At 37.5% G+C, this 26,677-nt stretch overlaps 3 protein-coding genes across 3 annotated transcripts; all 3 read right to left on the reverse strand.

Moving 5' to 3' along the window:
- Positions 1-13,689: 13,689 nt before the first annotated feature.
- Positions 13,690-15,966, reverse strand: LOC137723467 (putative LRR receptor-like serine/threonine-protein kinase At3g47570). Its single transcript, XM_068462663.2, has 2 exons — positions 14,592-15,966; positions 13,690-14,397 (listed from the first exon to the last, which is right to left on the reverse strand). The coding sequence occupies exons 1-2, from the start codon at positions 15,964-15,966 to the stop codon at positions 13,781-13,783; spliced, it is 1,992 nt and encodes a 663-aa protein (XP_068318764.2). The 3' UTR covers positions 13,690-13,780.
- Positions 15,967-16,261: 295 nt separating this feature from the next.
- Positions 16,262-17,090, reverse strand: LOC148697522 (uncharacterized). Its single transcript, XM_088692600.1, has one exon. The coding sequence runs from the start codon at positions 17,034-17,036 to the stop codon at positions 16,269-16,271; it is 768 nt and encodes a 255-aa protein (XP_088548726.1). The 5' UTR covers positions 17,037-17,090; the 3' UTR covers positions 16,262-16,268.
- A 5,577-nt stretch (positions 17,091-22,667) lies between these two features.
- Positions 22,668-24,186, reverse strand: LOC137723125 (protein SLOW GREEN 1, chloroplastic-like). The gene has a single exon (XM_068462294.2). It carries the CDS (start codon positions 24,014-24,016, stop codon positions 22,940-22,942), a length of 1,077 nt encoding a protein of 358 aa, XP_068318395.2. The 5' UTR covers positions 24,017-24,186; the 3' UTR covers positions 22,668-22,939.
- Between the last annotated feature and the right edge of the window lie 2,491 nt (positions 24,187-26,677).

The following is a 26,677-nucleotide window of genomic DNA, read 5'->3' on the forward strand; positions in this document are numbered from 1 at the left end:
TATGGTCCCACCACGATGTGGCAGACCTCTCAAGCTGTACATCTCAGAGCCGAAGAATCCATCGGATGCCTTCTTGCACAAGACAATGATGCTGGGCGGGAACAGGCCATTTTTTATCTTAGCCGAAATCTCAACCCACCAGAGATTAATTATTCCACTGTCAAGAAGCTTTGCCTAGCCTTATTTTTCGCTACATCAAAACTAAGGCATTACATGCTTCGCCCAGACGGATGTCATTCATTAAATGCTCACTCAGTCAATAGTAAAAGGCCGAATCGGAAAATGGACAATGGCATTATCTAAATTCAGTTTGCAATATGTGCCCCAGAAAGTTGTCAAAGGCCAAGTGTTGGCCAATTTCTTGGCCCAACATCCCTCACCATACGGTTTTGGGGGCAATGACGTTGAAATCGACATGGCTCTAGTACTTCAGTCTCTGCTGGCGTTGGAGCATTATCTAACCCCTAAATCACAGTCGTTGATACTTTTCTCTCAAGCTCGATTTTGATTGTACGAATAATCAGGCCGAATACGAAGGCCTTATCATCAGCCTTGGTGTCCAACACGATTTGCGGGCAACTCGTGTCCTTATTATCGGTGATTTCGAACTTGTGATTAACCAACTTAATGGGACTTTTCGTTGCATAAGTTGCACTCTGGTGCTCTATCACATGGTTGCCGGCTATTTAGCCGAGTCTTTCGATGACGTTACCTTCTACCACATTTCACAAGTTTGAAACACTGACGCAGACGAATTAGCTCAAATAAAGTCCAGAGCACAACTCCTAGGGGGCAAAGTAGGCTGAGAAATACATGTGCAAGTTCTCCAACGCTATTGCATGATCCGTACACGAGTCATGTCCTTACCTTCGTTGTTAGAATAGAATGACCATATAGAGGTTTGTGTTGTCGAGGCAATACCAGATGACTGGAGAAAGTCAATTATACGGTATCTTGACAATCTCAATGGCAAACACGACCATAAAACAAGGGTCCATTCCACGAACTATGTAACATACCAAAATGAGTTGTATTGCAAAGGTGAGGATGGTTTATTGTTACTATGCCTCGGCTTGCAGGAGGCCGCCCAAGTAATTGCAGAAGTGCATGAAGGAATTTGCATAGCCCATCAATCTGGACGCAAGATGCGATGGTTGCTCCGTCAACACAGATATTTTTGGCCGAGTATATTGAAATATTGTATCGAGTACGCATGAAGATGTGTACAATGTCAAATTCATGGGCCTATACAAAGAGTACAGGCCGAACTGCTTCACTCGGTCACCAAACCCTGGCCGTTCAGAGGATGGGCCATGGACGTAATCATTAAAATTACACCATCTTCTAGAGCAGCAAAAGATGTATGGATACTTGTGGCAATCAACTACTTCACTAAGTGGGGTCAAAGTAAAATCATGCGCTGAATTGACATCCAAGGAAGTTTGCAATTTTGTAGAAGAAAACATCGTGACCAAATTCGGCGTACCAGAAACAATCATAACATACAATGTAGAATCTTTACGTCTGACAAGTTCAAAGAGTACATGACAAGCTTAAAAATTTGGCTCAAACAGTCCATGCCGTATTACCCACAAGCAAATGGACAGGTCGAAGCAAGCAATAAAATGTTGATCGGCATTCTTGAAAAAACGATAAAAGAGAAGCCTGGTATATGGCATTTAAAGTTACACGAGGTTTTATGGGCATATCGGACTTCGCTCCGCTCGACAATAGGGACGACCCTGTACGCGTTAACCTACGGACACGACGCAATGTTACCGGTCGAGCTAAGTATAAACTCGTTGCGAGTGATTGAACAAAGTAGTTTGTTCAGTGTCGAGTATAGTTAGGCCATGAGACAAGAGTTAGAAAACTTGAAAGAAATTCAGCTTGACACTTATAATTTATTGGTGGTACAGAAGAAGATTGTCGAGCGAGCCTATAATCAACGAGTTAGACGAAAAACATTCGGAGAGGGAGAGTTGGTTTGGCAAATTGTACTACCCGTGGGGATTAAAGACCCTAGGTTCGGTAAATGGCCGCCGAATTGGGAAGGACTATTTGTTGTTCACAAAGATCTCGATAAGGGGGCATACCACCTCAAGGATTGGACTGGTTTAATTCACAAGTTGCCAATCAACGGGAGATTTTAAAAGAAATACTATCTAATCACTTGGGAAAATGAGGAAATAAAGGCTTTTCATTAACTTTGAAAATGATACAAGTGACAAGAAATTAAAGCAGACCGGTTGAAGTAGTTAGGGGATGCCACCACAGAGCCTATCATTTTTGAGAATTGAGAAACCATTGGCTTTTGAAAATATCCCTTCCTTAGGCAAATCACCCTCAAAATCATTATGAGAAAGATTTAGAAACTTGAGAAATTTTAACTTGCCTAGAAATTCAGAAATTTGGCCAAATAAATTATTGCTCGAAAAATTTATTTCTTCCAAGTTTCTTAAACTTTTAAGAGATTGAGGAATTGTTCCATGAAATCTATTCCAAGTGCTGCAGCTCTAACATAATACAATTTCCGAGCGTTGTGGGTACTTCATCTAAAATGTTGTTTCTTGTCACATCTAGCTCCACAAGATTTGCCAAATTACCTACTTCATGTGGTAGTGGACAGTTAAATGGTTGTTAGCCATGCCCAAATAGGTTGAAAGGGATGAGAGCCCAATAAGCTCTCTAGGTATTATTCCTGTTATAGTGTTATTAGAGAGGTTAATGACCAGTATATTTTTGCAGTTCCCTAGATTCGGAGTTATGCTACCCTCAAATCTATTGTCCTCCATGAAAAGGTTTGTCAATGAAGTCAAGTTACCTAGAGATGACAGGATTGGCCCATAAAATTTGTTATAATTTAAGAGTAATGTTATTCATATTATTTTTTTGTACCACATTTTCATATCATTTTAGGTGGTATTTGATGTGGTCAGTCACATCATTTGAATTAATCAGATTTTTAAATTTAGTTCATTATTTAGTAAACTAATAATTAAGAAAAACTAGTTAATTAAATAATGATTGTGGTATAATTAATAATTTTGGTTTTATTTTTTCTGTATTTTTAAATAATTTTTATTAAGTTAATTAATCTAGACCGTTGGATTTCAAAAAATTGAAATCCAACAGCTCAAAATTGGATACGTGGCCAACAGTAATAATGCTAACATTTTCCCTTCTTTCTTTTTTTTTAAGTTTTTTGACCAAAAAATCTTGACCGTTGATCTAGGAATCAGACGGCCTAGATTTGACCACATCACTAGCCATTGGGTTTAAAATTCAATTTTTTTTTTTTACCATTGGAAATCCAACAGTTCAAAAAACTAGCCGTTGGAAATCCAAAGACCGTAGCCAAGCCACGTGGCCTATATCCTGCACCCCTTTAATGTGCCTGCAGCGCTGGCCTAACACATGTCGTCGGGGACGCACACCCACATGCGAGTGTTTCCCACGCGCCTGACTAAACAAATATATGTTGTTCGTTGGCATTAGCATAACGCCAGATAGGCCAGTTCCTACCTCAACCTATTTTTAGCTGGCCTACAAACTAGCTTGGACTTTGTGCCGCCCTATTTTTAGGGGTGGAGTGGATTTTTTGGGTGACAGCCCGTTTTTTTTAGCCTTTGGGCCAGCCTAAAAGATAGGGCTGGAGTTTCTCTAACGCCCATTTGGTAATGTTTTTACTGGGTGGGTTCCACTAAATTTTAGTCTAGCCTTCAGATAGAGATGGATTTTGTGCAAATCAGGCCATATTTTGGCCTTTTAGCCCTCTCCATTGGAGATGACTAAAGGTTCAAAAGCCAAAAAATAGTTTCATTTGCCCAAAAATTCAGGAATTTGGCCAAATAAATTATTGCTCGAAAAATTTATTTCTTCCAAGTTTCTTAAACTTTTAAGAGATTGAGGAATTGTTCCATGAAATCTATTCCAAGTGCAGCAGCTCCAACATAATACAATTTCCGAGCGTTGTGGGTACTTCATCTGAAATGTTGTTTCTTGTCACATCTAGCTCCACAAGATTTGCCAAATTACCTACTTCATGTGGTAGTGGACAGTTAAATGGTTGTTAGCCATGCCCAAATAGGTTGAAAGGGACGAGAGCCCAACAAGCTCTGTAGGTATTATTCCTGTTATAGTGTTATAGAGAGGTTAATGGCCAGTATATTTTTGCAGTTCCCTAGACTTGGAGTTATGCTACCCTCAAATCTATTGTCCTCCATGAAAAGGTTTGTCAACGAAGTCAAGTTACCTAGAGATGACGGAATTGGCCCATAAAATTTGTTATAATTTAGGAGTAATGTTATTCATATTATTTTTTTGTATCATATTTTCATACCATTTTAGATGACATTTGATGTGGACAGTCATATCATTTGAATTAATTAGATTTTTAAATTTAGTTCATTATTTAATAAACTAATAATTAAGAAAAATTAGTTAATTAAATGATGATTGTGGTATACGAGGAGTTTTTCTCTTTTCTTTCCTTGGGTTTTGCAAATTTTTCAAATAATGTGGTTGTCCACATCAGATGCTATCTAAGGTGGTATAGAAATGTGGTATAAAAACATAGTATGAAGAGAACAGGAGGGACAATACCACCAAAATAGTTGTGCTCTATTGCAAAAACAGTTAAAAGATTTCCAATACCGATGGGGATGTTTCCATGTAGTGAATTGTTGCTCAGACTAAGAATTTTTCACTGGGTTGAAAGATTGGTTATGATTCTGTCAATTCTCCTCCAAAATGATTATTGCCAAGACCCAACTCCTCTAGACTAGAACAATTGGCCAGGAAGCTGAGAAAGTCCAAGTCACCAACTTTCCCACTTTCTAATCCATTGCGACCAAAATTTAGTACAACTAAACTTCACAAGCTTCCAATATGCGTACCAGAGAGTGTTCAGTGAGAGCATTTCCAGAAAAAAATAAAGCATCCAAAGTCTAGAAGCATTTGACAATGATATAGGAATATTTTTAGTGAATTTATTTTCACCACTGAGAAATTGTTCAAGATTAGGAAGACTAATGCGGACATTTCATGGTATCTCTCCATGAAGCTTGTTTTGGACAACACCAAAACTGTATATGGAAGAAATATTAAAAATTGAAGAAGGGATCGTGGCAAACAGATTATTCTCTGAAAGTGGGATTTCTTGTAAGCTTGTTAGACGCCCAAACTCATTGGGTATGCTTCCTTGACATTTGTTTTCGTAAAGATAAAGTCTATGCAAAGAAGAAAAGTTTCCTTTCCAATTCGGGATATTTCCAGTGAGATTGTCAGTATCAAACCATAGAAAATTTAGATTCAACAATGAACTGAGTTGGTTGGGAATTTTCCCACCAAGCTCATTGAAACTAAAATCGAGCTTCCTTAGTTGTGTGCAATGAGATATATTAGTTAGAATTTTCCCCCGAAGGAATTGATGTAGATGACCCATTTCTTGAGGAATTTCACCACTAAATCTGTTGTTTGCGAGATTGATTTTGTAAGATAAGTAAGATTACCAATAGAACGTGGAATGGAGCCTACCAGATTTTTATCTTCCAGGTTCAAAATCATGACTCTTTTGGTGGAATGGTTGCTGTGATTATCTATAATGACCAAAAAAACATTGAATTTTTTTTTTTTTAGCAAAAAAACAAAAAAAAAGAAAGACATTGATTTAAATTTTATTTTTTATTAAACTAATATAAAATCTGAAAATTGTTATAGGCCTAATTTACTCAATCATATAAAGGACAGAGAGAGAGGTGCGGCATAGTAGAGAGAAAGAGAGAAATGTGTAATTATGAGGTGTGTGTTGTATCACCTCATTGTGCCTTTATTTATAGTAGTATGATAGGTTAAATCCTTACCCTAATAGGATTACAACTCTAATAGGATAATATCTAACTTAGGGAATATTCCAAGATATCCCTAGATACACTAGTATTTACGCAATTACATTCCTAATCCAATTGGACTGCAACACTCCTCCTTGAGTGTGTAAATACTGAAGTAAATGGCGCATCAGGTCTTCAGCGATGAAGTAAGTACAGTTAATGAAGTCATCGACACAATGAGCGAATGCGACTCTCAAATCAACGGAAGAATGTATAAAAGGTAAAACTCACAAAACATCGCTAAACTCACAAAACATCGCTATGGTAAAACCCAAGGTGGGAGAAAAACCCATAGACTAAGGAGAAAAATGAGAAGTTGTATTAATTTAAAACTATACGTCTTCTGGACGCAAGTAAAAAAGCTCACAAGGGTATGACTAGCCCAAGATAGGTGCCTCGTCAAAATCTAGTTAGGTAGCAAAAACCCAGTGGGAAAAATGCTTCTAATTATAGGGATAGTTTGACAAAATTTCCAAATGAGAACTACAGGCATTGCATATGAATAGTTAGGCATAGCAATTTCTCGAACAAGTTTCTGGAAGGTTAACTTCGGTAGTGACGTTGTGTAGAGGTCGTCAAGGTTGTCTGGGATCGGCTTACATGACTTCAATCTCCTGATGTTTTGCTGATGTGATGGAGACGCAATATGTATTGGCGTTGACTTCGTTGATGTATCGTGTCTTGGTCGGGTTGATACATACGGCATAGTCTCATAGATCGTCGTTGTGACTCAACAATGGATGAAAACAGCAGGTACTTTGAACATGCTCAACAAGAGCTCTCAACCATGTCTCACGTGTGGCATAGTGAAGTAAGGTGACTCTTAGAACAATTCAAAGATTTGGCGACTAAGGTCATATCTTGGACATCCAAGATATTGCGATATCCCTATTGGTAAAGACATAACCATTTGGGGACGTGCCTTGTGCAAGTTTGATAAATAACCAGTGTTATCATAATAAACAAGGCAAACATCATTTCGAGATCAAGGGGTTCAAATCCACTTGGGATGCGTTAGGATTAGCCCAAATCCATAGTACCCTTCAGGGTAACGAAAAAACGTCTTTAATATCAATTCAGTGGATGCGTGTAGGCGCGATACTACATCTTGACTAATAGGTCAACAATGAAGGAGATGTCATGTCTAATGCAATGAGCTAAGTACAACAAAGCGCAAAGTTGAACTTAAATATGGAACTTTAGATTCCATAACCTCTTCAAGGGTCTCATTTGCATATAGCGTATGAAAAATCATAGGTATACTCATAGGTATACTCGAAGGTAACACCTTCGAGGTGTAGTTCGACTAGAAGACCAAAGTAGCGTCAAAACAATGCTTGAACTTCAGGTCAAGGCATAAATGAGTTTTTTCAAGATCCTTCATCTTAAATTCCATCTTCAGGTGTGAGATAGTTTTCTCAAGCTCTTCCAGAGTCTTAGTGCAATTCATGTCAATTACATAAACCGTAACTCTATTCGAAATATGACTTCATAGTTTAACACGCAAAGGCATAGTTCATATCCCTAAATAATAAGTAATCACTTAGATAGGTATACCACAACAACCAGATTGCTTCAATCCATAAGTGAATGCCTCAAACAAGTTGAGAGGGTGTTCATTGGTTTGAAACTATTTAAACTAGTCCACGTAATTCTTCGAGAACTTACATGTAAATCTCCATATTAATATCCCCATGGAGAAACACTAACCATATTCGTAATGCTACAGTCAATCACAAGACATTTGAAAGAGACCTTGTGCCATAAGGCGTGCATCATATCGTACTATTTCATTCATTTCATTACGCTTCCTTTCCCACTTGTAACACAACAGGGTTACCTTGGATAGTGTAGGAACAATAGGTCCAAAGCACACTTTGGTAAGGAATTTAACTTAGATTGTGATTTCGGTTGTCTAATAAGTTTTACGTTGTCACTAATCAACGGAACGCGGTTCGATACCATCGTTTTTCATTTAAGTCGGTAGCTACCATATTAGTGAAAACATCATCGATGCTAATCTCATTCCAATTCCATTATCTCATCTAAACTAGTATACTAGACCAAGAGCTTCAAGTCTCGGGAGTAATCCGGATTAATCTCATAAAATGATTTGAGACAGCGATCAAATATGGATTCATGTTTGTGTCGTGACCTGCCTCTTCAAGCGAAGTGAATCCTATTAACCGAATGGTATGTCGTGCTCCAAGCCGAGACATATTGATTGGTTATTCGTCGGTGTACCGGATTGTCCAACAGGGGCGGCCAAACCGTCTTTTAAAGGTGGCACACCCTTCAGGGATGTTGACTCAATGTCCGTTAACTACGTCTATCCTTGCAGGCATGTTTGCAGTTGGTATATGATCTCGTCACGTTAGCTAGATCATAGGAATGCGTCTCGAGCAACATTCTAAAAGCTAGAATTCATTGCGCTTGCTTATCACACTTATGCGATGCGAGGATTGAGATGAGACAGTGGGCAACGTCCACGCAAATTCGCGTCGTTTTACAGGAACGTTGATGTTTTATTTCCCCTAATGGCGAGAAGAATGTCTCATTAAAGTGATAATCCACAAATGAGCGGTAAAGAGATCACATGAAAGGGCTCTAAGAGAGCTATTATGGAGGAGAATCATAATCGACGAAGATTCACAACCTTCTGTGAAGACCCATATTGGTACGTTGTGGCAATGAAACTTGGCATATGGAATGCACACCCAAAATGCGTAAGTATGAAACGTCAGGTACGTACCCAGTAACCAACTGTAATGTCGAATAGGTTGGGCAGCAATAGGCCTTAAGGCTGACCAACATAGCTACGTATAAGATTGCATAGCCCTAGGCAGAAATTGAAATCATGGTGCGTTTACCAAGGTTCAGGCAATCAATTAAATTCTGCTTTATAATCACTCTGCGAGGCTATTTTGGGGTGAACATAGGGATTTGATGTCCAATTATAAACCCAAAAGAAATGCAATACGTATCAAAAACCTTCAATATAAACTCTCCAGCATTATCTAGTCTTCTAGACTTTATGGGATAATTAGGGTGGTGAACCCTTAAAATCGGCCAAGAGGTTTAGCAGCAATGTGTGTGGACAAACGTGTGACCAGTTTGTCGATTCATCAACCAAAACCATAGGTATTTATATGGTCTACATTTTGGTTAGATTAGTCCACATATATTTCCTTGAATCCACTATGAAAAGAGGGTTGTTTTGTATCTTTACTAGGGATGATTTAGAAAATCAATTTCCCAAACAAGCAAGCTTGGCAAAGTGTGCTTGTAAGCACAAGATCCTTACTCTGAGCAAGGAGAGTGTCATATCGAACAATGCATCGTAGCATCATTGTTCGACCTAAGTGTCCCAAACGGTTGTGCCAAGGCAACTAAACTGCTTAATCACCAGGCTCTAGGTCGGCCACATGTGGCGTGTTCCCAGTTGGAAGGCAGCCTATAGGCCCCAAAACAAAGCTTCATGCTCATTTTTGGAGGTGGTGCAAAGATATTACACTCTATTTTCTTCAGTGGTTTCATTCATCATCATTGTCATCTCAAATATCCTTAAAACTCAACAACGTTCTTCCGGAATAGGGAGAATATAAGGTCTCTGAAATGTTAATTTAGTACCATTCATACAACGAGGAATGTGCCAATGCTCTTAATCAGGTTGGATAGACCTAAAGTTGTTGCTAAAGTTGTGATTTAGGTATAAAGTTAGTGTGCGTAGTATTGCATTCATCCAGACAATTAACTTTCCCACATTCATACCTAATCACATGTTTGATTGAATTTGGTCACATGTATTAAGAAACATGATTCAATTAACCCATATTCGAGGACAAGATCGATAAGATTATCCATAACTAAAACAAACACCAAACTTGAATCCAAGAACATAGAAAAATGTTCACAAAGTAAACCAAAAATACTAAAGGGATTTGGCGAACAAGGCCATCCATGTCAAAATCCATTGATTAGAGGGACAAGATTGTGATTGATGCTATGGAAATAAGATATCCATAACCATTAAAGTTAGAGCATTCAGGTTCTAAGACATGGTTTACGGGTTTACATGGGTGTATTATTTTATGAAAACTTCAGGTTTCAAAGGCACTAAATTCGAAACTACAAGTTCGAGTTTAGTTATGAACTTCCAGTTCATAAAAAGGAGGTACCTGCAAGAACACAGAATACAATATACAACTAAGTGCAGTGGATTTGGGTTACTTCAGGAACTCAAGTGTGAGTGCTTCGGGACTACGAAAGTCAGTCAACGGTTCAAAGAAAAGAAATAATTTATTGAATCGTTAATTGCCAAATAGTGAACTTCAGGCCAATAATTTTGGATTAATTGACAGATTAATGGACTGCTGGTCACTTTAATTAATTTAATAGATCATAACCATCTAGGTTTGATCGTAGAAACAAAATAATAACATTCGGGATAATATTAGCTTGAATTTTGGCTTTAGGCCAAGCACAATAAAATTATACCTTGATAAGCGTTTAACCAATAACATCCCAAAAATTATAGGAGTATGGTTATAGAGCGGGAATGCCAAAAACATGGCATTTGGTTCGAAAAAAATCACAGCCCAACATGGTGGGCTGGCTGTCGTGTGCAGGACAAAGCCTAAAGGGCTTATTAGGCCACGAGATAGGCTGCCAAGGTAGCCCATGTGTGGCTACAGGCCACGGGCCATGTCTGGGAAGAAGCCTAGTAGCCAAGCTTCTGGTTTTGGGCCATAAGGGGCGCGGGAAGCACAGGCCCAACACAGGGGCTAGCTTGGTATGGGTGCGTGCGAAGCCTAGCAAAAGCTGGCTTTTTTATGGGCCGGTTCTAGGTAAGCACAGGCACATGGACTGGCTTTAGTGATCGCGGGCCGAGACAAGTGGCGAGCCCTGCAAGCAAAGCTTACTGCAGGCAGGTAGAATCGTGTGCAGGCAAAGCCCAACAAGCAAAGCTTGCTGGCATAACAGGCCGAGATGGACTCAAGGCTTCAGGCCCGTGCAGAAACCAAACACTGGTCCATGGTGTCGAAACGACGTCGTCCTCGCTGTGGCGTGGCTGCAAACTAGCCAACTTGGCTCAGTGGCATGGCGTGGAGCTGCAGCTGAACCGCAAAAAATCCTAAATTTCCCTTTTTTTCTTCAAATTATAGGGTTCTAAACCCTAATTGCTTCTAAACTAATTTCGATGCTTTGACTCACAAATTCCACATACGATTTATAATTGCGTAATGCATGAACGCGCGCGCGTGTGTGTGTATATATATATATTGTATATGTTTTCATACTTCATAGTCGTTTCAAATATCTTAATTTATTTTAAAAGAACCTATTGGCATAAAACAATTGAGCATTTGAATTTGTAGAAGTTTATTCTCTGAAAGCCAGAATTGCATCTCCAATGCGTTGTATCACGTTCAACAAAAAAAATTTAAATTGAATCAATAGTATGTCGATCAATTCAATAAAGTAATAAATTAATCATAAAAAAATTGATTAAAACGTAATACTCCCCTAATTGAAGAATAAACTCTCTTTAGCGCAGCGTCAAGAGCGTGCTGATAACATGTTGTAGGCCTAATTTACTGAATCATATAAAGAACAGAGAGGGGGTGCGGCATAGTTGGGAGAAAGAGAGATGTGTAAATATGAGTTGTGTGTTGTATCATCCTATTATGTTTTTATTTATAATAGTATGATAGGTTAAATCCTTACCCTAATAGGATTACAACTCTAATAGGATAAACTTAGTGAATATTCCAAGATATCTCTAAATACATTATGATTTATACAATCACATTTCTAATCCAATAGGACTACAACATAAATGTATTAATAAACATAATATGAAGGCAAAAAGTAATTAAAACATAAAAATATAATTAAAATGAATTCCAAGTAGACCCACCCCCCCCCCCCACCCCTTCAAACCTCCACCGTGACCAGATCACCCGTCTAAACAACCACCACGGCCATATCACGAACAATCACCACCGCCAAACAATCCATAAAAATTGTCGGACCACCCATCCAAACTGCCATTGCAACCAAATCACCCAACCACCACCCTACCCAGATCATCCCTTCGCTTAACGACCCTAACCCACTTGATCAACACGCAGCCACCACTTTGGTGTGCCCATCTCGATCTACCATTGGCGTATCCATCTTGATCTACAAGCAGCCACAATTGTTTCAAAGTTTTTCTTTAAATTTTCAATTTCATTTTCATAAATCTATCTCGATCTATCTATGCGTACTTTTTCATAAATCAGAGAAGTAGACTCTTCTTTCTAACTAATAACTTTTTCTGATCATTCAAGCGAAAGATTTCGATCTCACGAGATAGCATGTTGGAGCTTGAAGGAGACGACGAGAAGAAAGAAATTGGACGATGCGCAGAAAGAAAAGGCATTATCATCGCAGAAAAATTTATTGAAGAGTCACTGTTCATCTATGTTTTAGAAAGAAAAAAAAAAACCGATTTTTAAAAGCTTCTTTTGCTTCTTTTGCTTTTCGGTTTTGAATGGGTCTTAATTGTAAAAAAATACTTTTTTGTTTCCCAAAAAGGACTTGGGTATTCCACAACCTTTATCGTAAAAGGACTTGGGTATTCCACAAAATCACCTAAAGTGATTTCTTAATTATATTAAAATAATAATAATTTAAAGTTTTCTTGCTTAATTCGACTCACAATATCTGGTGATGTTTGCATTTGGTTATTGGTTCTTGGCTTTTCAATGAATTATTTGACCAAAAGAACAGTAAATATGTATTTAGTTTCTCTCTGTAGTCCTTACTATTGTGGTCCTGCAAGTTTTAAAAGAACAAGGCCTGCTACGTAGAGATGTTGAAATGTTCTAAATTAGTACTAAAAATACTTGGCAATAGAGCTGGTATAAAATTTCCTAAAGCATAATAATTCATACGACCAAGATAAGCTGCACGACTAATCAATGTTGTTTCTTTTAATCAATAATTATCGTTTATAAGATATGAAGGGAATCCTGCAATGCACCGGAGATTGGCTGCCGGTAGCGAAAAATGCTCATCTGCAACTCCTTAATGCAGTACTACAAGAATGCTCCGTGCTGTTTTTAATAAAATACAGAGAAGATGTAAAACCAGGTTTCAGACTTTTTAGGATTACATGCAAACTTACTAACTTTTCAGACAAGGAATTGACTGTATAAGCATATGGCAAACTCTGAGGAGTTCAGATAGACTATGTCGAAATTTATATGAAGGAATATTAATTAGAGTGGATCAAGCAAATCAAAATGGACTGAAATAGTGCAGGATTATATGACTCCCTCATGCTGCAATTAGGATAATGTCATATATCGTCGAGACTGGTTGGATTTAAACAGAAACTAATGCAAAAATGTAACTATTTCAGCCATAGAACATCAAAAGTAATTTCAGCAAAAAAATGCTAATGATAAATTTCACTGTTCAAAGTGCAAGATAGCTCTTTAGTCGGAATACTTGTACTACTCCTACTAGGCCTACTAATCTCAATTCAAAATGTAAAAGTAACTATGATCGGTATGATGAACGAAGAGAGAAATGACAGTAAAAAAAAGGCGAGACAAGGGGGATCACATGACTTTCACAAAGATTATACTCGACCTAGCTCTTCTTTAGTAGTAATACGATACTTCTTTAGTAGTAATACGATACAAACAGAGAAAATGTAAACAGAACAACACAATATTCCCTTATTCTAAAATATAATTATAAAATACTAGATCAACTTTACATACAATACACATTGGTTTATCTTTAGCAAATTATGTTCTGGCATATATAAGAGTCTAAAGAGTGAGATTATGAAAAGAAACTTAGCCCAATCTCGTATACTGCTAGCTTCGTCTTCATAATTTCATAAATGAGTCTCTAATTGCCTTCATTTTGTTGACAACAACATTCATATGCATCCGCTCTCCCGGGGATATTGCTGAGCATGCTAGTCCTATCTGCATCGCTGAAACCAAGCATTCCTCCAATTTTCTTCCTTGGACTCGGCCGCGGTCATGACGATTTGTAATAGGTCTTTCTTGTATCTCATTTTTGTATTTGTCATCATTAGCATCTGCATTTTCTCCTTCAATGAGCAATGCAGGATCAACTATGTCCATGGTATCATCAGGCATCCCCATGGCTGTGAAATTCTGCATCACTGAAACCAAACCTTCCTCCAATTTTCTTCCTTGTACTAGGCAGTGGTCATGGCGATTTGTGATAGGTTCTTCTTGTACCTCATCTTCGTATCTGTTATCATTAGCATCTGCATCTTCTCCTTCAGTGAGCAATGAAGGGTCAACTATGTCCATGGCATGATCAGGCATCGCCAAGGCTATGAAATTGTGAATATTTATACCATCTCCAAACATTCTATCGGTAGGTCTTTTTCCCGTGAACATTTCTAGCAACAGTATCCCAAAGCTATAAACATCTCCTAGTATGGATACTTTGCCTCCCATGCCATACTCTGTCATCCATTACTCACATTAGGATGTCAAGTCAAATGTTTAGAATTCAAATCTTATTTAAGAGTTCGCTGATGCTTCTTATCCAAAGAAAAGAGGTATTTTTCCATTTTCTTTCATACTAATAGAGACTTAAGTGGGCTACTAATAAGTTTTTAGGAGAAAAAAAATTATTGAGAATCACAAAAACGCATACCTGGAGGAATGTAGCCAATGGAACCCTTTAGCCCAGCTGACATGGTTTGACTTTGAGAGGGGTTATGCACCACTTCTAAGAGGAACCTTGCTAAACCAAAGTCAGAAACATGAGCCACCATATCTTCATCAAGTAGAACATTACTTGGCTTTAGATCACAATAAACAATCGACGTATCACAATGGTGGTGGAGGTAATCCAATGCTGATGCAATATCAGTCGCAATATTGAGTCTTTGTATAAGGCTCAATCTCTTACTATGAGACTGCTCTATTGGATGCAACCACGCATCAAGACTTCCATTTACCATGTACTCAAAAACTAAACTTTTGAAGTCATTGCCCTGATTGTCAATGCTTGAGCAAGCAGTTATGATCTTGAGAAGATTACGATGCCTTATGCTTCTTAAAGCATTGCATTCACGGATGAAACTCCTGGAAGCTCCTTCTTGTTGAAGGTTTAATATCTTAACTGCAACTACGGTTCCATCACTAGGGATTATGCCTTTGTAAACTGAACCAAAACTTCCCATACCAATAAGATTGTCCATGGAGAACCCATTAGTTGATTTAACAAGTTCCGAGTAAGAGACACCCATTTTCCAATCCTTATGGGAAGGCGAAGTTACATGTTTGCGTCTTGAACGAGCAACAATGAAGCATGACAAAGCAATTATGAATGCAAGCGCACAAGCTACAGGGATGACTACTTTCGGGGCAAGCAGTCCTCGAGATGAATGAACCTTTGAGTTGGAGCATGGAGGTAGACTTAGTTGTGGGATGCCGCCACAAAGCCCACCATTTCCGAGAATTGAGATACCACTTGCATTTAGAAAAATCCCTTCTTTAGGCAGTTCACCCTCGAAAATATTATTAGAAACATTAAGATTCTTGAGAAATTTTAACTTGCCTATAAATTCAGGAATCTGCCCAGAAAAATTATTGCTCGAAATATCCATCTCTTCCAAGCTTCTTAAACTTTTAAGAGATTGAGGAATTGTTCCTTCAAATTTGTTATCTGCCAAGCATAGGCGCACCAACATAATACAATTGCCTAGGGCACTTGGAATATTACCTGATAACTGATTTCCCGATGCATCTAACTCCACGAGATGGGCCAAACTACCTACTTCCTGTGGCAGTGCACCAGTTAAATGGTTGTTAGCCAGGCCCAAAAAGATTGAAAGGGACGAGAGCCCAATAAGCTCTCTAGGTATGGCTCCTGTGATATTGTTACTAGAAAGATTAAGTAATAATAGAATTTGGCAGTTTGCAAGAGTTGGAGGAATGCTTCCTTCAAACCTATTCCGGTCCATGTAGAGCTTTGTCAATGAAGTCATGTTTCCAAGGGACGATGGGATTCGGCCCGAAAACATGCAACCACTCAAATACAGTTCCCCTAACTTGTGAAACTTTCCAATTTCATCGGGTAGATTACCACTTAAAAAGCTATTATCCGCTGCCAAAACAGTCAAGCCTATAAGATTTCCAATGCCGATAGGGATGCTTCCATGTATCAAATTGGCACCTACAGCAAGAATTTGAAGACTAGTAGAAAGGTTGGCTATGGATCTTGGCAATTCTCCTCCAAATTGATTATTGGAAATACCCAAAACCTCCAAGATAGTACAATTGGCCAAGGAGCTAAGAAAATTCAGGTCACCAGTTTTCCCACTTCCTAGTAAATTGAAAGCAAACAAATATTATAAATTGAAGGAGGGACCATACCAGACAAATTATTCGCAGAAAGTGTAAGTTTTTGCAAGCCTTTTAGACGACCAAGCTCATTAGGTATGCTTCCGTGAAAATTATTGTCGAAAAGGAAAATATTATACAGAGCAGAAAAGTTTCCTATCCATCTCGGAATGCTTCCTGTGAGATTGTTACGACCAAGCAAAACGGAAGTCAATTTCAACAAGGAACTGAATTCGTTTGGAATTGACCCGATAAGCTCATTGGAGCTCACATCGAGCACGCTTAGCTCCGTACAGTAGGATATATTGGCTGGAAGTTTCCCTCTGAATGAATTTGCAGACAGGTTGAGATATTGCAGGCTTCGTAGACGACCCATTTCTTGAGGAATTTCACCATGGAAGTCGTTGTTTGTTAGGTTGATTCCTGTCAGGTAGGTGAGGTTTCCTATAGAAGCTGGTATATAGCCTGCCAGTTCTCGGGAGTTGAGTTTCAAAATCGAAACTCTTTTGGTGGAAGGGTTGCATGTAACTCCAACCCATCTGCAGAAATCAGTGGAATCGTTCCACGAGCTCATGACATTGAGAGGATCTTGAGTTATCCTGTCCTTGAAGTCCAGCAACGCCAACCGATCGGTTTCATTTCCGGGCAGAATTGCGGCATCCAGACGTGTGCTCATGCATAACAAAAGAATAAGCACGCGAAAGAAGGTAAACAAAATGATTTTCCCATGAGTACTACAAGAATGCTCCATGCTGTCTTTGAAGAAATACAGAGGTGATGGAAAACCAGGTTTCAGGGCTTTTTAGGTTTCATGCAAACTTGGCCTACAAATGTGAAGGGGAAAATCTCATGATAGTGATTTGTTTGAATGCCGTATTTTACAAGATAAGAAAGTCTGTTACACAAATACAAAAGGAGTTGAAAACCCACGATGCCGTGTCTGATAAGGAGTTGAATATTAGACCACAGCTCCTCTTGGGTCCTTCCGTCACATTCAAGCTGGTTTGACTGTGACTAGTACTGACAATTTTTTACAAGGTATGTTAATTTGACACGAAATAACAGGTTTTTTATCAACCCGTTAACATGTCAGGTTGTTATCAAGCAGGGCTGACCCAGGTCTATTTCCGGGTTCAAAAAAGTTGGGGCACAAAAATTATTAGGATGGTATAGTCATATATGTTTTCATAAGAATATAAATTTATACATTTGGTTAAAATTTCAAGAAATTTACCTATAACAAGTAGTTTCTGTGTGTAAAATTAATAAGAAGATCCTGGCTTCAAAATCCTACTTGTGTTTGTGTTTATTTACTTTTCAATTTTTACGAATATTTTTTCTATAAAAGTATAAATTTTTGAAATTTGTTTAAATGATCATGAACTTTAACCATAATTGGTGGCTTATGCTATTTAAAATTAATAAGGAAGTCTCGAGTTTAAAATGCTGTGTGCATTTTTTACTTTTTAGTTTTTACGAATTTCTTTTCATAAGAGTATAAATTTATAAAATTTGGTTAAATAATAAAGAAGTTTAATTAGAAGTAATGGTTTGTGCTGTTTAAATTAACAAAGGGTCATGAGTTCAAAATGCTATGTGTTTTTTTTATTCTTTCCAATTTTTATAAGTTTCTATTTGTTTGTTAATTTTTTTTATAATTACTAGCTAGTAGCTATGTGAGTTCCCGTTTTTAAACATTCAACCTTCAACAAAGAGTAATGCGTAGACCAAGTTTGCAAACCATATGACATGTCACTAATAGGAAAATGCACATTAATCAATATTTAAGTAATAATACAATCATCAACAATCACGGTTTTCAAATTTTGGTTTAAAATTTTGATGTCTCTAGTATTAGCCTTCAAGAAATTAATTTATGTATGTGTTTAGCAATACTAGGTTTAATTTAGTGCTCATCCATTACTTGTACATATAAATTAAAGACTCAAAAATATGATTATTTTTTTAGTCTCATATTGACAAAGTAAGTAAATAAAAAAAAAAAAACAAAAGTATTTATCATTTTTAGGCAAAATTATCCTTTAAGAAGAAAGAAGATATTTTATGAATGACTGTACAAAGAAGATATTTTATGAATGATTCCACGACCATAACTGTGAGGACTAAAGGCTGGTTTGGTATTACTGTGCTTTGAAAAAAACTGATTATGTTGTGCTGTGAGAATAAGCTTATTTTTGCTGCTTCCACGTTTTCATTTTTTTCCACCCAAAACTGTGAAAAATAAGTTACTTTTAAGTGTTTACTAAACACCTTTTTGAGTTTAGCTTTTTTTATTCCCACTTTTTATTAAAGCACCTCAAAACTAAAAATATTGAGATTCTGCTGGTCCCTTCACTCCATTAGATTTTGAATCGAAGCTCAATGCTTTCAAATTCGTCAACTCTGTAATTGATGGAAATTAGATTTTCAACCTAGCACATGTTTGCACCTCTTTGCCCGTTTGTCTGTCTATTTGTAATTGACCTGTTTTATCCGTATAAATATCATAATAATTATTTATTTTCGTCTCTACAATAAAAATAATTAAATTGGCATTTAATTTCGTTTAATCATTCGCATGTATCAAACAATTAACCAATTGAAATTTTCATCCCTACAATAAAAATAATCAAATTTGGAATTTCTTACGTTTCGCATCTATCAACCAACTAACCTATTGAATGGTAAGAATGTTAGTTATTATCATATCCATATATACGTTTAAGATGACTAAATCATCCCTAATTCTATTTTCTTTTGCAAAGACGATTTATAAATAATGATAAAGAAAATAAAAGGTATTGTTAATACATATATACTAGCATATGGCAACACATAAAGTGTGTGAAATTTTTTTATTTTTGTTTTTAAAATAGAAGGGGAAAGGAAGAGAGTGAGGGAGAACGTGGAAGTAGGGAGAGAGGAAAGACAGCTTAACTTTTTTTTTTTAATTTTTTAATAGAGATATGTTCACATGTAGGTGAGACCTTGAAAAAAAAAAGGCAAAAATTTAATTGTGTGAAATTAGATTTCTGCTCATATTTTTTATTCATGTTTAGCTTTAATTAAAAGGTTAAAATGTTAATTGAGAGAGATTTTACTGCTTGTAAAACAAGGGTTAAACCATAGAAAATTCTTGCAAGAGAACAAGTTATTGTAGTATAGAATGACTCAAGTAAGGTCGATCTCCTCATGAATTGGTATGAACAATTAACGAGTTTTGTAGTATTTAACTTAGTTAACTCTAAGAACTACACTAATTTGACAAAACTAAAACGGATTTAAGTAAATTTATTACATTTCGTGTAAATAAATTTTGTGTAAACTAAAACGGGCTAGGGCTAGGGCTTAGCACCTAGGCGGCTAGGCGGGCACCAAAACGAATTTAAGTAAATTTATTACATTTCGTGTAAATAAGTGTTTGTTTATATGTAAAATGTTTATAAACTACAAAATAGAATGACATATATATTATGAAGTATTGGAACATAATGAAAATAAGGGGAACAAACATATAATGTGTGTTCATTTAAGTATTTAACAAGTCTCTTACAATTTATTGAAAAAAATAATATGCAAAATAAAATTTGTCTATTTTCTGTCTATATGAGTCGCAACCTAGGCGGGTCTGGGCGAGCTAGGCGGGTGCCTCAGCAGGTCTAGTTGCCCTTTCTTAATTTTCAAACACTTAGGCATTAATCGAGGCGGTGGTCAACCGCCTAGCGCCTAAGCAGTAATTTTTAGAACAGTGCTTAAGATACATTATAATGAATACATTATATTGAGGTGCACTAGGGGGCAAAACTAAAAGATATAAGGTCATCTCTAACCCAATGGGCTAAACACAGCCCTATCTAGAAATATAGCCTTACAATAAATTATTTTTTAAAAAACAATGTCAAACCATATTCATGTCCATCGTCAAACGAAAAGGCTAAATATAGCCTCCTCAATAATTTATTAATTTTAAGTTTATTTTTAATTTTGCTGATTAATTTTATACAAATGAAAAGAGTATTATTCGTAACCAACAGTCAATAATCCGATTGAAAAGCCAATTACTAATGATATTAGGTATCTTGTTAAATGAATTTAAAAAACTAATTATTCTCTTTAAATCTAGTTAGTGGAACAAGTGTTTAACATCAATGAAGTAAGAAGTATTTTTCTTCCTTCCTTCTCCTTCTTCGTTCCTTGAAATGCCAATCCGGCATCAATCCATCGAGTAGCAGAAGTTGCATAACCGAGTCGCGCAATTCAAAATGCAATTCTTAAGGGTTACTGGGCCGTGTCTCACCGAAACCACTGAAAAAGAATCAATCTTTCCCAAAACTAAATCTATATCCACCGAAATTTCAACCTGAAATTTCTCAAAATCAACAACTTGTGATCGATTATTCACCGAAATAACAAAATTAAATTCAAAGGTTGGTTTAGCTTGAGAGAGAGAAGGCAGGGACGAGAAAAGGAGGAAGGCGATATTTACCTAGCCGTTGGATTCTTTCAAGTCCAACGTTGGATATGCAGCTTGCTGCTGATGGACCCCAGCAAACGGGCTGGCTATCAGGCCGAGCTTGGCCAACCTGATGCCCCTTTGGTCATGTTTTGGCCAGGTGAGTTCCACTAAATTTTAGCCTGGTTTTCAGATAAAGATGAATTTTATTCAAGTCAGGCTTCGATTGGAGACGACATATGACATAACCTGACACTAGTCATTTAAAAATAATTTTTTGTAAGCCTATAATTCTGAAAAGGAGCTATGGTTAGCCCTTTCGGTTAGAGATGGTCTAAGGGGCCCATTCAGCTTTAGTTTAGCTCCCTTCCATTAATCTTGTGGAGGTTTGCTCAACCGCTCACCTGGGATATGCGCATGACTAAAGTAGATAGTGCATTTACAATATCCCACCGTATTTGATAATACATTTGATATTGTATCGTCATTATATTGTGGGCCATGCGCACAACCCAGGTGCCCATTTGAGCATTTGTGACATGTTTTCATCTTTTGCAAGGACAACTGCAGCTGCAGGTGAAGGTTACTAATAAATCATACTGGGTGATATGAGCAACAGGGAGAGAACCTGCTGCTACTCGATCCGATCGAATAACCGCAGTAAAAGCAAGAATGAGAGGGGGGGAAGAGAGAAGCATTATGTTCGTTGGAAATCACCTGGATGCAGTAAGAATCCATACAAACTTTTTCCATGCAAAACTGTCTTCATTTCTGCACCAACTGGGTAGACATCGCGCACCGTTAACCACAAGTTAAAAAACAGTCAGTCAGTCCAACATCCACTTGGTAGTTCATTAAAAACAGTTCAAATCAGATATAATCATATGCATTTTTGCTGCCTATCTGCTCACTGCAAAAATGGAGCACAATAACGAAAGAGGTTGCCTCTTACGCCAGTCATCAGCTAATAAACCATTAACTATCACGCCCGAGAGTCATGAAGGAACAGAAAATATTGTCTCAAGCAAGGGAAACGGATGTTCCACTAAGTAAGAAAGTATAAAGCATACATAGACTTGCCATGACATCAGAAAGAACAATATTGCAGTAGAGACCATAAAAACGATGCGATGTAAGGAACTCCAGTCCTTAATCCATATCCGAATATGCAACAAATTATACAAACACACAAATATAAATCATCATATAATTGTCAACAACTCAACATCTCCACCGCCTTATACTATGCACATTTTGTGCATTACATAAACCAAAACAAATTCATCAACTACTACAAGTTATATTGGAACTTGAATTTCTAAGTCACTCACATACCCTTTCATGCTAAGAACATTCACACGAAGTTCAACCCTTAACGAGATGTGGAACAACTTTGAATCAAGCACAGCATGACATGAATAGCCGCACTTGATACTGAAAAATAAAACAGCACTAAAGGCTTTTTCTGAAAAGAAATTGACTGCATAATATTGACTGTAACTGACATCGCTACCGATACTTGGGAACCAGGGCAGACCATGTGAAAGTTACACGAAGGATATATTAGTAGTACCTGCCAGGGAAATCAATGAACTGAAATACAGTCGAAGAAGTTATGACCAGAACTGAGATCCAGGGCACACTATATAATTTACGATGGTATCATATGGAGCGGAACTAGAGTCGAGGAAGTAAAACCCAGAATTTCTTGTGTATGATTAATCTAAATTACAGGACACAGTTATCAAAGTATTTTCCATCAGTAAAGATTATGACAACCACTTCTGCAGCAGTCCCATTGGCAAAGAAACATTCCCACAATAACTATATGCACCATACAATGAGCCTTCTGGGACAGAGCAAAGCATGCTTTTGAGCTCCGAACACATTAAACCAATACGGGATGTTATCCGTTTCAACATCAGCACATCAAAAACAGTTTCATTCCAGGTATAACTCCAAATATTGAGACAAAATTGGTTCAACAAGATATTAAATTTCACTATTCGATGCACAGATAGCTCTACATTCTGAAAATTACTTTTACTACGACGACTACAACTAAAATTACCTACAGTTTGAGTGAACACTACTAGCCAAAGCATTAACCAAAAACAGATGCAGAGAGAAACCAAGAGGGAACCACCACATTACAGATGCCAGCCACCACAATAAGCTAAAACTCAGCAACCCCAGTTCCCTCAGACTTTCGACGCTGCTCTCTCCCTCTCCACCTTCTGTCCAAAAAGCTTCGTCGCAAACATATTGTCATCAAAATACTCTTTATAAGGGTGGTTCTTTGGAACAAGCTTCCTGAACTTTTCAAACTGTTTCTCAGCCTCATTAGTCTTCCTCAACATTGTATAAATGATTCCTTGACACAGATGAGGCCTGAAGTCTCTCGGTTCTTCCCTCACAAGCTCTTGATAAAGCTTCAAAGCATCGGAATACTTCGACTCCATCACGCGAATTTGCGCAACTAACAGCTTAAAATCCCTCACATCCGACATGTTGCCTTCCTTCTTACACTTCACCATTGCCTCCTCCACCCTCTTCGTCACACTCTTCAATTTCTCCGGTGATTGTGAAGCGCACATTACAAGGCCATGAAAGGCCTCTACTTTGAAAGGGTCTTTCGCCAAAATGTCCTCGAACTCAGCGTTAGCGAGTTCGACCTCACCCATGTAGCTGTGAACATTGGCCTTCAGCAATTGCCACTCAAAGTCTTCGGGTTCCAGCTCGATCAAGCGCTCCAACACCTGAATCGCTTCAGTCAGCTTGTGGGATTTGATCCTGACCTCCATTAAATTCCTGAGCGATTCGACATCATCCGGGTTCTGGGCCAATTGCTCTTCAAGAACCCTTTCTTTCTCCTCATACGGAACTCTGTCAGTGGATGATTCTTGCTCCACTGGCTCAACCATGGAAGGTGCGACTGCAGTGGCGGCCATAGCGGTTCGGTGATTGAACCTCATGAAGAATAATGTGGCGGCAGCGATGGCGGCGCAGGTCGTCTTGATGATAGGGGCGGCAAGAGGGGCTAGGGTTTTGAAAGAGGAAATGGGATTAGAGTTTTGTGGGCTTTGGTGAGGTGGGTGGGCCGAGGACGGCGGAAGCGATGAGGATGAGGCTCTGACAGTGAGGGTGGTGAAGTTGAAGGGCGGCGATTGGCGCGGGGGTATGAAGGAAGAAAGGGGTTTTGGGGATGATGGGCAGTGGGAATTGAGCGAGAGGGTGAGGGGCTGGTGACGGTGGTGAAGTTTGGCGAGAGACTCCATGGATTGAGAGAGAACTGGGGTTTTGTAAAACCCTGCAATGGAGGTGAGAGAAGTGGAAGAGATGATGGAGGAGGAGTGGGAAGGGAAATAGGTAACAGGAGAAAGTTCAAAACGCTGAGAGTATATGCCGTTTAGGCATGTTGGTCCGGGAGAACAAAATTATCGTCTGGGAGGTGAGAAACGGTGTCGTAGGGTCGTTTCCTTAATGGGACATTCGAGAAGGAGCTGGACAGAGGAATTCGACAGTCAGCTAAAGGTACTCCGGGTGTGAGCCTTCAGCTGGGCTTTTTATTGGGCTGGAATTTCCATTGAACTTTTGTTTTTCTTTTTGTTTGGGTTTTGAAGTGGGTTCACTAGAAACTAGCATGGGCTTTCTCTGTTTTAACGTGGACTTATTAGGTTTTCTAATAGCATGTCAAATATAATATATTAAAATTTTATTTGATAGTTGATGTGTTCGAAATTGAATAAATTTTTTTTTTTGTTGATACGAAATAAATGCATTAAAACAAGAAACCACGGATACAACCACAGCCCATAGAGTGTAAATTATAGGTCGGACGAGCAAGGGAAGGAATACAATACTGCCAAAAATGGCTATTCCTAACTAGAAGTCCCTGTTTTGCAAAGGCATCAGCAAGGAAATTAGCTTCTTTGAAGATGTGATTCCATCTCACGTCCAAACAAGACGAAGTAAGCCATCTAATATCTTCAAAACAAGCGGAGGTTCCACGGAGGCTAAAAAATGCCTTGAAGCTCCCTAATAATAAGATTTGAGTTCAACATAAACCTTTTTAAGCCCTTTCCTCTTTGCTATAGGATAGCCCTCCTTCAAAGCTTTTTCCTCCACTTCATTTATAGTTGCACTGTCTAAGTACTGGTTTGGTACTGAGATACTTTTATAAAAAGTGGATATCAAAAAAAGCTGAGCTCAAAAAGGTATTTGGTAAACACTTAAGAACAGTTTATTTTCACAATTTTGGGTTAAAAAAAAAAAATTGAAAACGTGAAACAGCAAAAATGAGCTTATTCTCACAGCATAGCAGAAGCAGTTTTTTTTCAAAGCACAACAATATCAAACAGTCCTAAGTTGAAAGCACCAGCTCCCATCACAATGCCATCTTCATTTCTTACCACAAAACTAGCACCAGCCATGTCGCTAGAAAATGTTAAATCTTTCTTTCTTTCTTTTTTTCTTTTTTTTTTCTTTCTTTATGGATACATCAAATATTTATTGTATTATAGTTTTTATTTTATTGGTTGTTAACATGACCCATGCATTAAAAATTACGGTGAACTGCCAATTTAATCCTTGAATTATCATATGAATCAAAATTAGGTCACTAAACTATTTTTTCAAAAAAATCAGTCCTCGAATTATAATAGTCTGCCAATTATATCCTTAATATTAGATTCAAAGCTACTATACTCAATTTTTCATCAATTTAAATCACATTACTTGCATGTGATACACAATTGAGGGTTCATAAAGAAAGTGTATGAAGTTAACTTTAAAGGGTAAATTAGATGTTAAATTCATAATCTATATGAAATGTTAAGGGCTTATAGGCAAGAAAAAGGACGGTATTACACTCTAAAGTGTGTCAAGTGACTTAAGTTAACGAAAAATTGGATAAAACAACTTTGAATATACTGGTAGGGATGAAATTAGCAATTTTTAATGAATTTAAAGACTTATTCTACCGAAAAAAAAATTTAGGACCTAAATTTTATTGAAGTGATAGTTCAAAGACTAAATCAGCACTTCACTCTAAAAATTAAATATATTTGACTCCTTCTTTGTTTGCAGTAAAATAAAAGACAGCTAGAAAGCATGAAGTCAAATGACTCAACTATCACATCATATATGACATATGCATTACATAACACCTGAATATCTCTTTTGTCATATTTGACATATTTGACATCTACTTTGGAGATGGTCTAATGCATCAAAATTAAGTGTGCGAGTGAAAGTAAAGTTTTTGGTTTTGAGGAACAAAAGTAAAGTTTGAGCTCCATTGTAAAACCGATAAAACAGTAATCATATTGACTAGAGAAGATGTATTTTTAGTCATCACAACCTCTAAGTTGCCCCAAAGACCCAACCAACTCGAAGACACCCACCACCACAAAATCTGCCATAAGCGACACCCACCATAACCTGGAACTGGCCAAATTTTTTGGTTGAACCGAATATCCGTAAACCACAAAATTAGTTTGGTATCTATTTTGTTTTAAGCCATGTCAATAAGCTTTTGTCAATTGTCAGTTGGGGCTATCAATTCGGCTGCCAAACTGATTCTGCCACTAGATTTCCCCTAGAAGAAAGAAAAGACTATCATCTCCATCGATTTAGGGCTGATTTGGATGTACTTTTAAAATGATTGAAAGCGATTTTAGAAAAAAATGTTTTTGGGTTCTAAAAGCACTTAAAGTGCTTTCTGCAAGAAGCAACAGTTATTGCTTCTTCCAGGAAGCACTTTTAGTGCTTTTCCAGGATTTGCTTACATTTTTACTAAAGATAGGCTCCAAAAACATTTATACCAAAATTGTTTTCAGTTATTTTGAAAGCATATCCAAACAAGCAGTTAATGTGTTAAGCATTGAGGTTGACTTTTTTATACATTTTCCTAAACATTTTTACATTTAAGTTTTAAC

Source organism: Pyrus communis, chromosome 4 (assembly GCF_041283825.1).
Source record: "Pyrus communis isolate YQ-2024b chromosome 4, ASM4128382v1, whole genome shotgun sequence".
NCBI classification, from domain to species: domain Eukaryota; kingdom Viridiplantae; phylum Streptophyta; class Magnoliopsida; order Rosales; family Rosaceae; genus Pyrus; species Pyrus communis.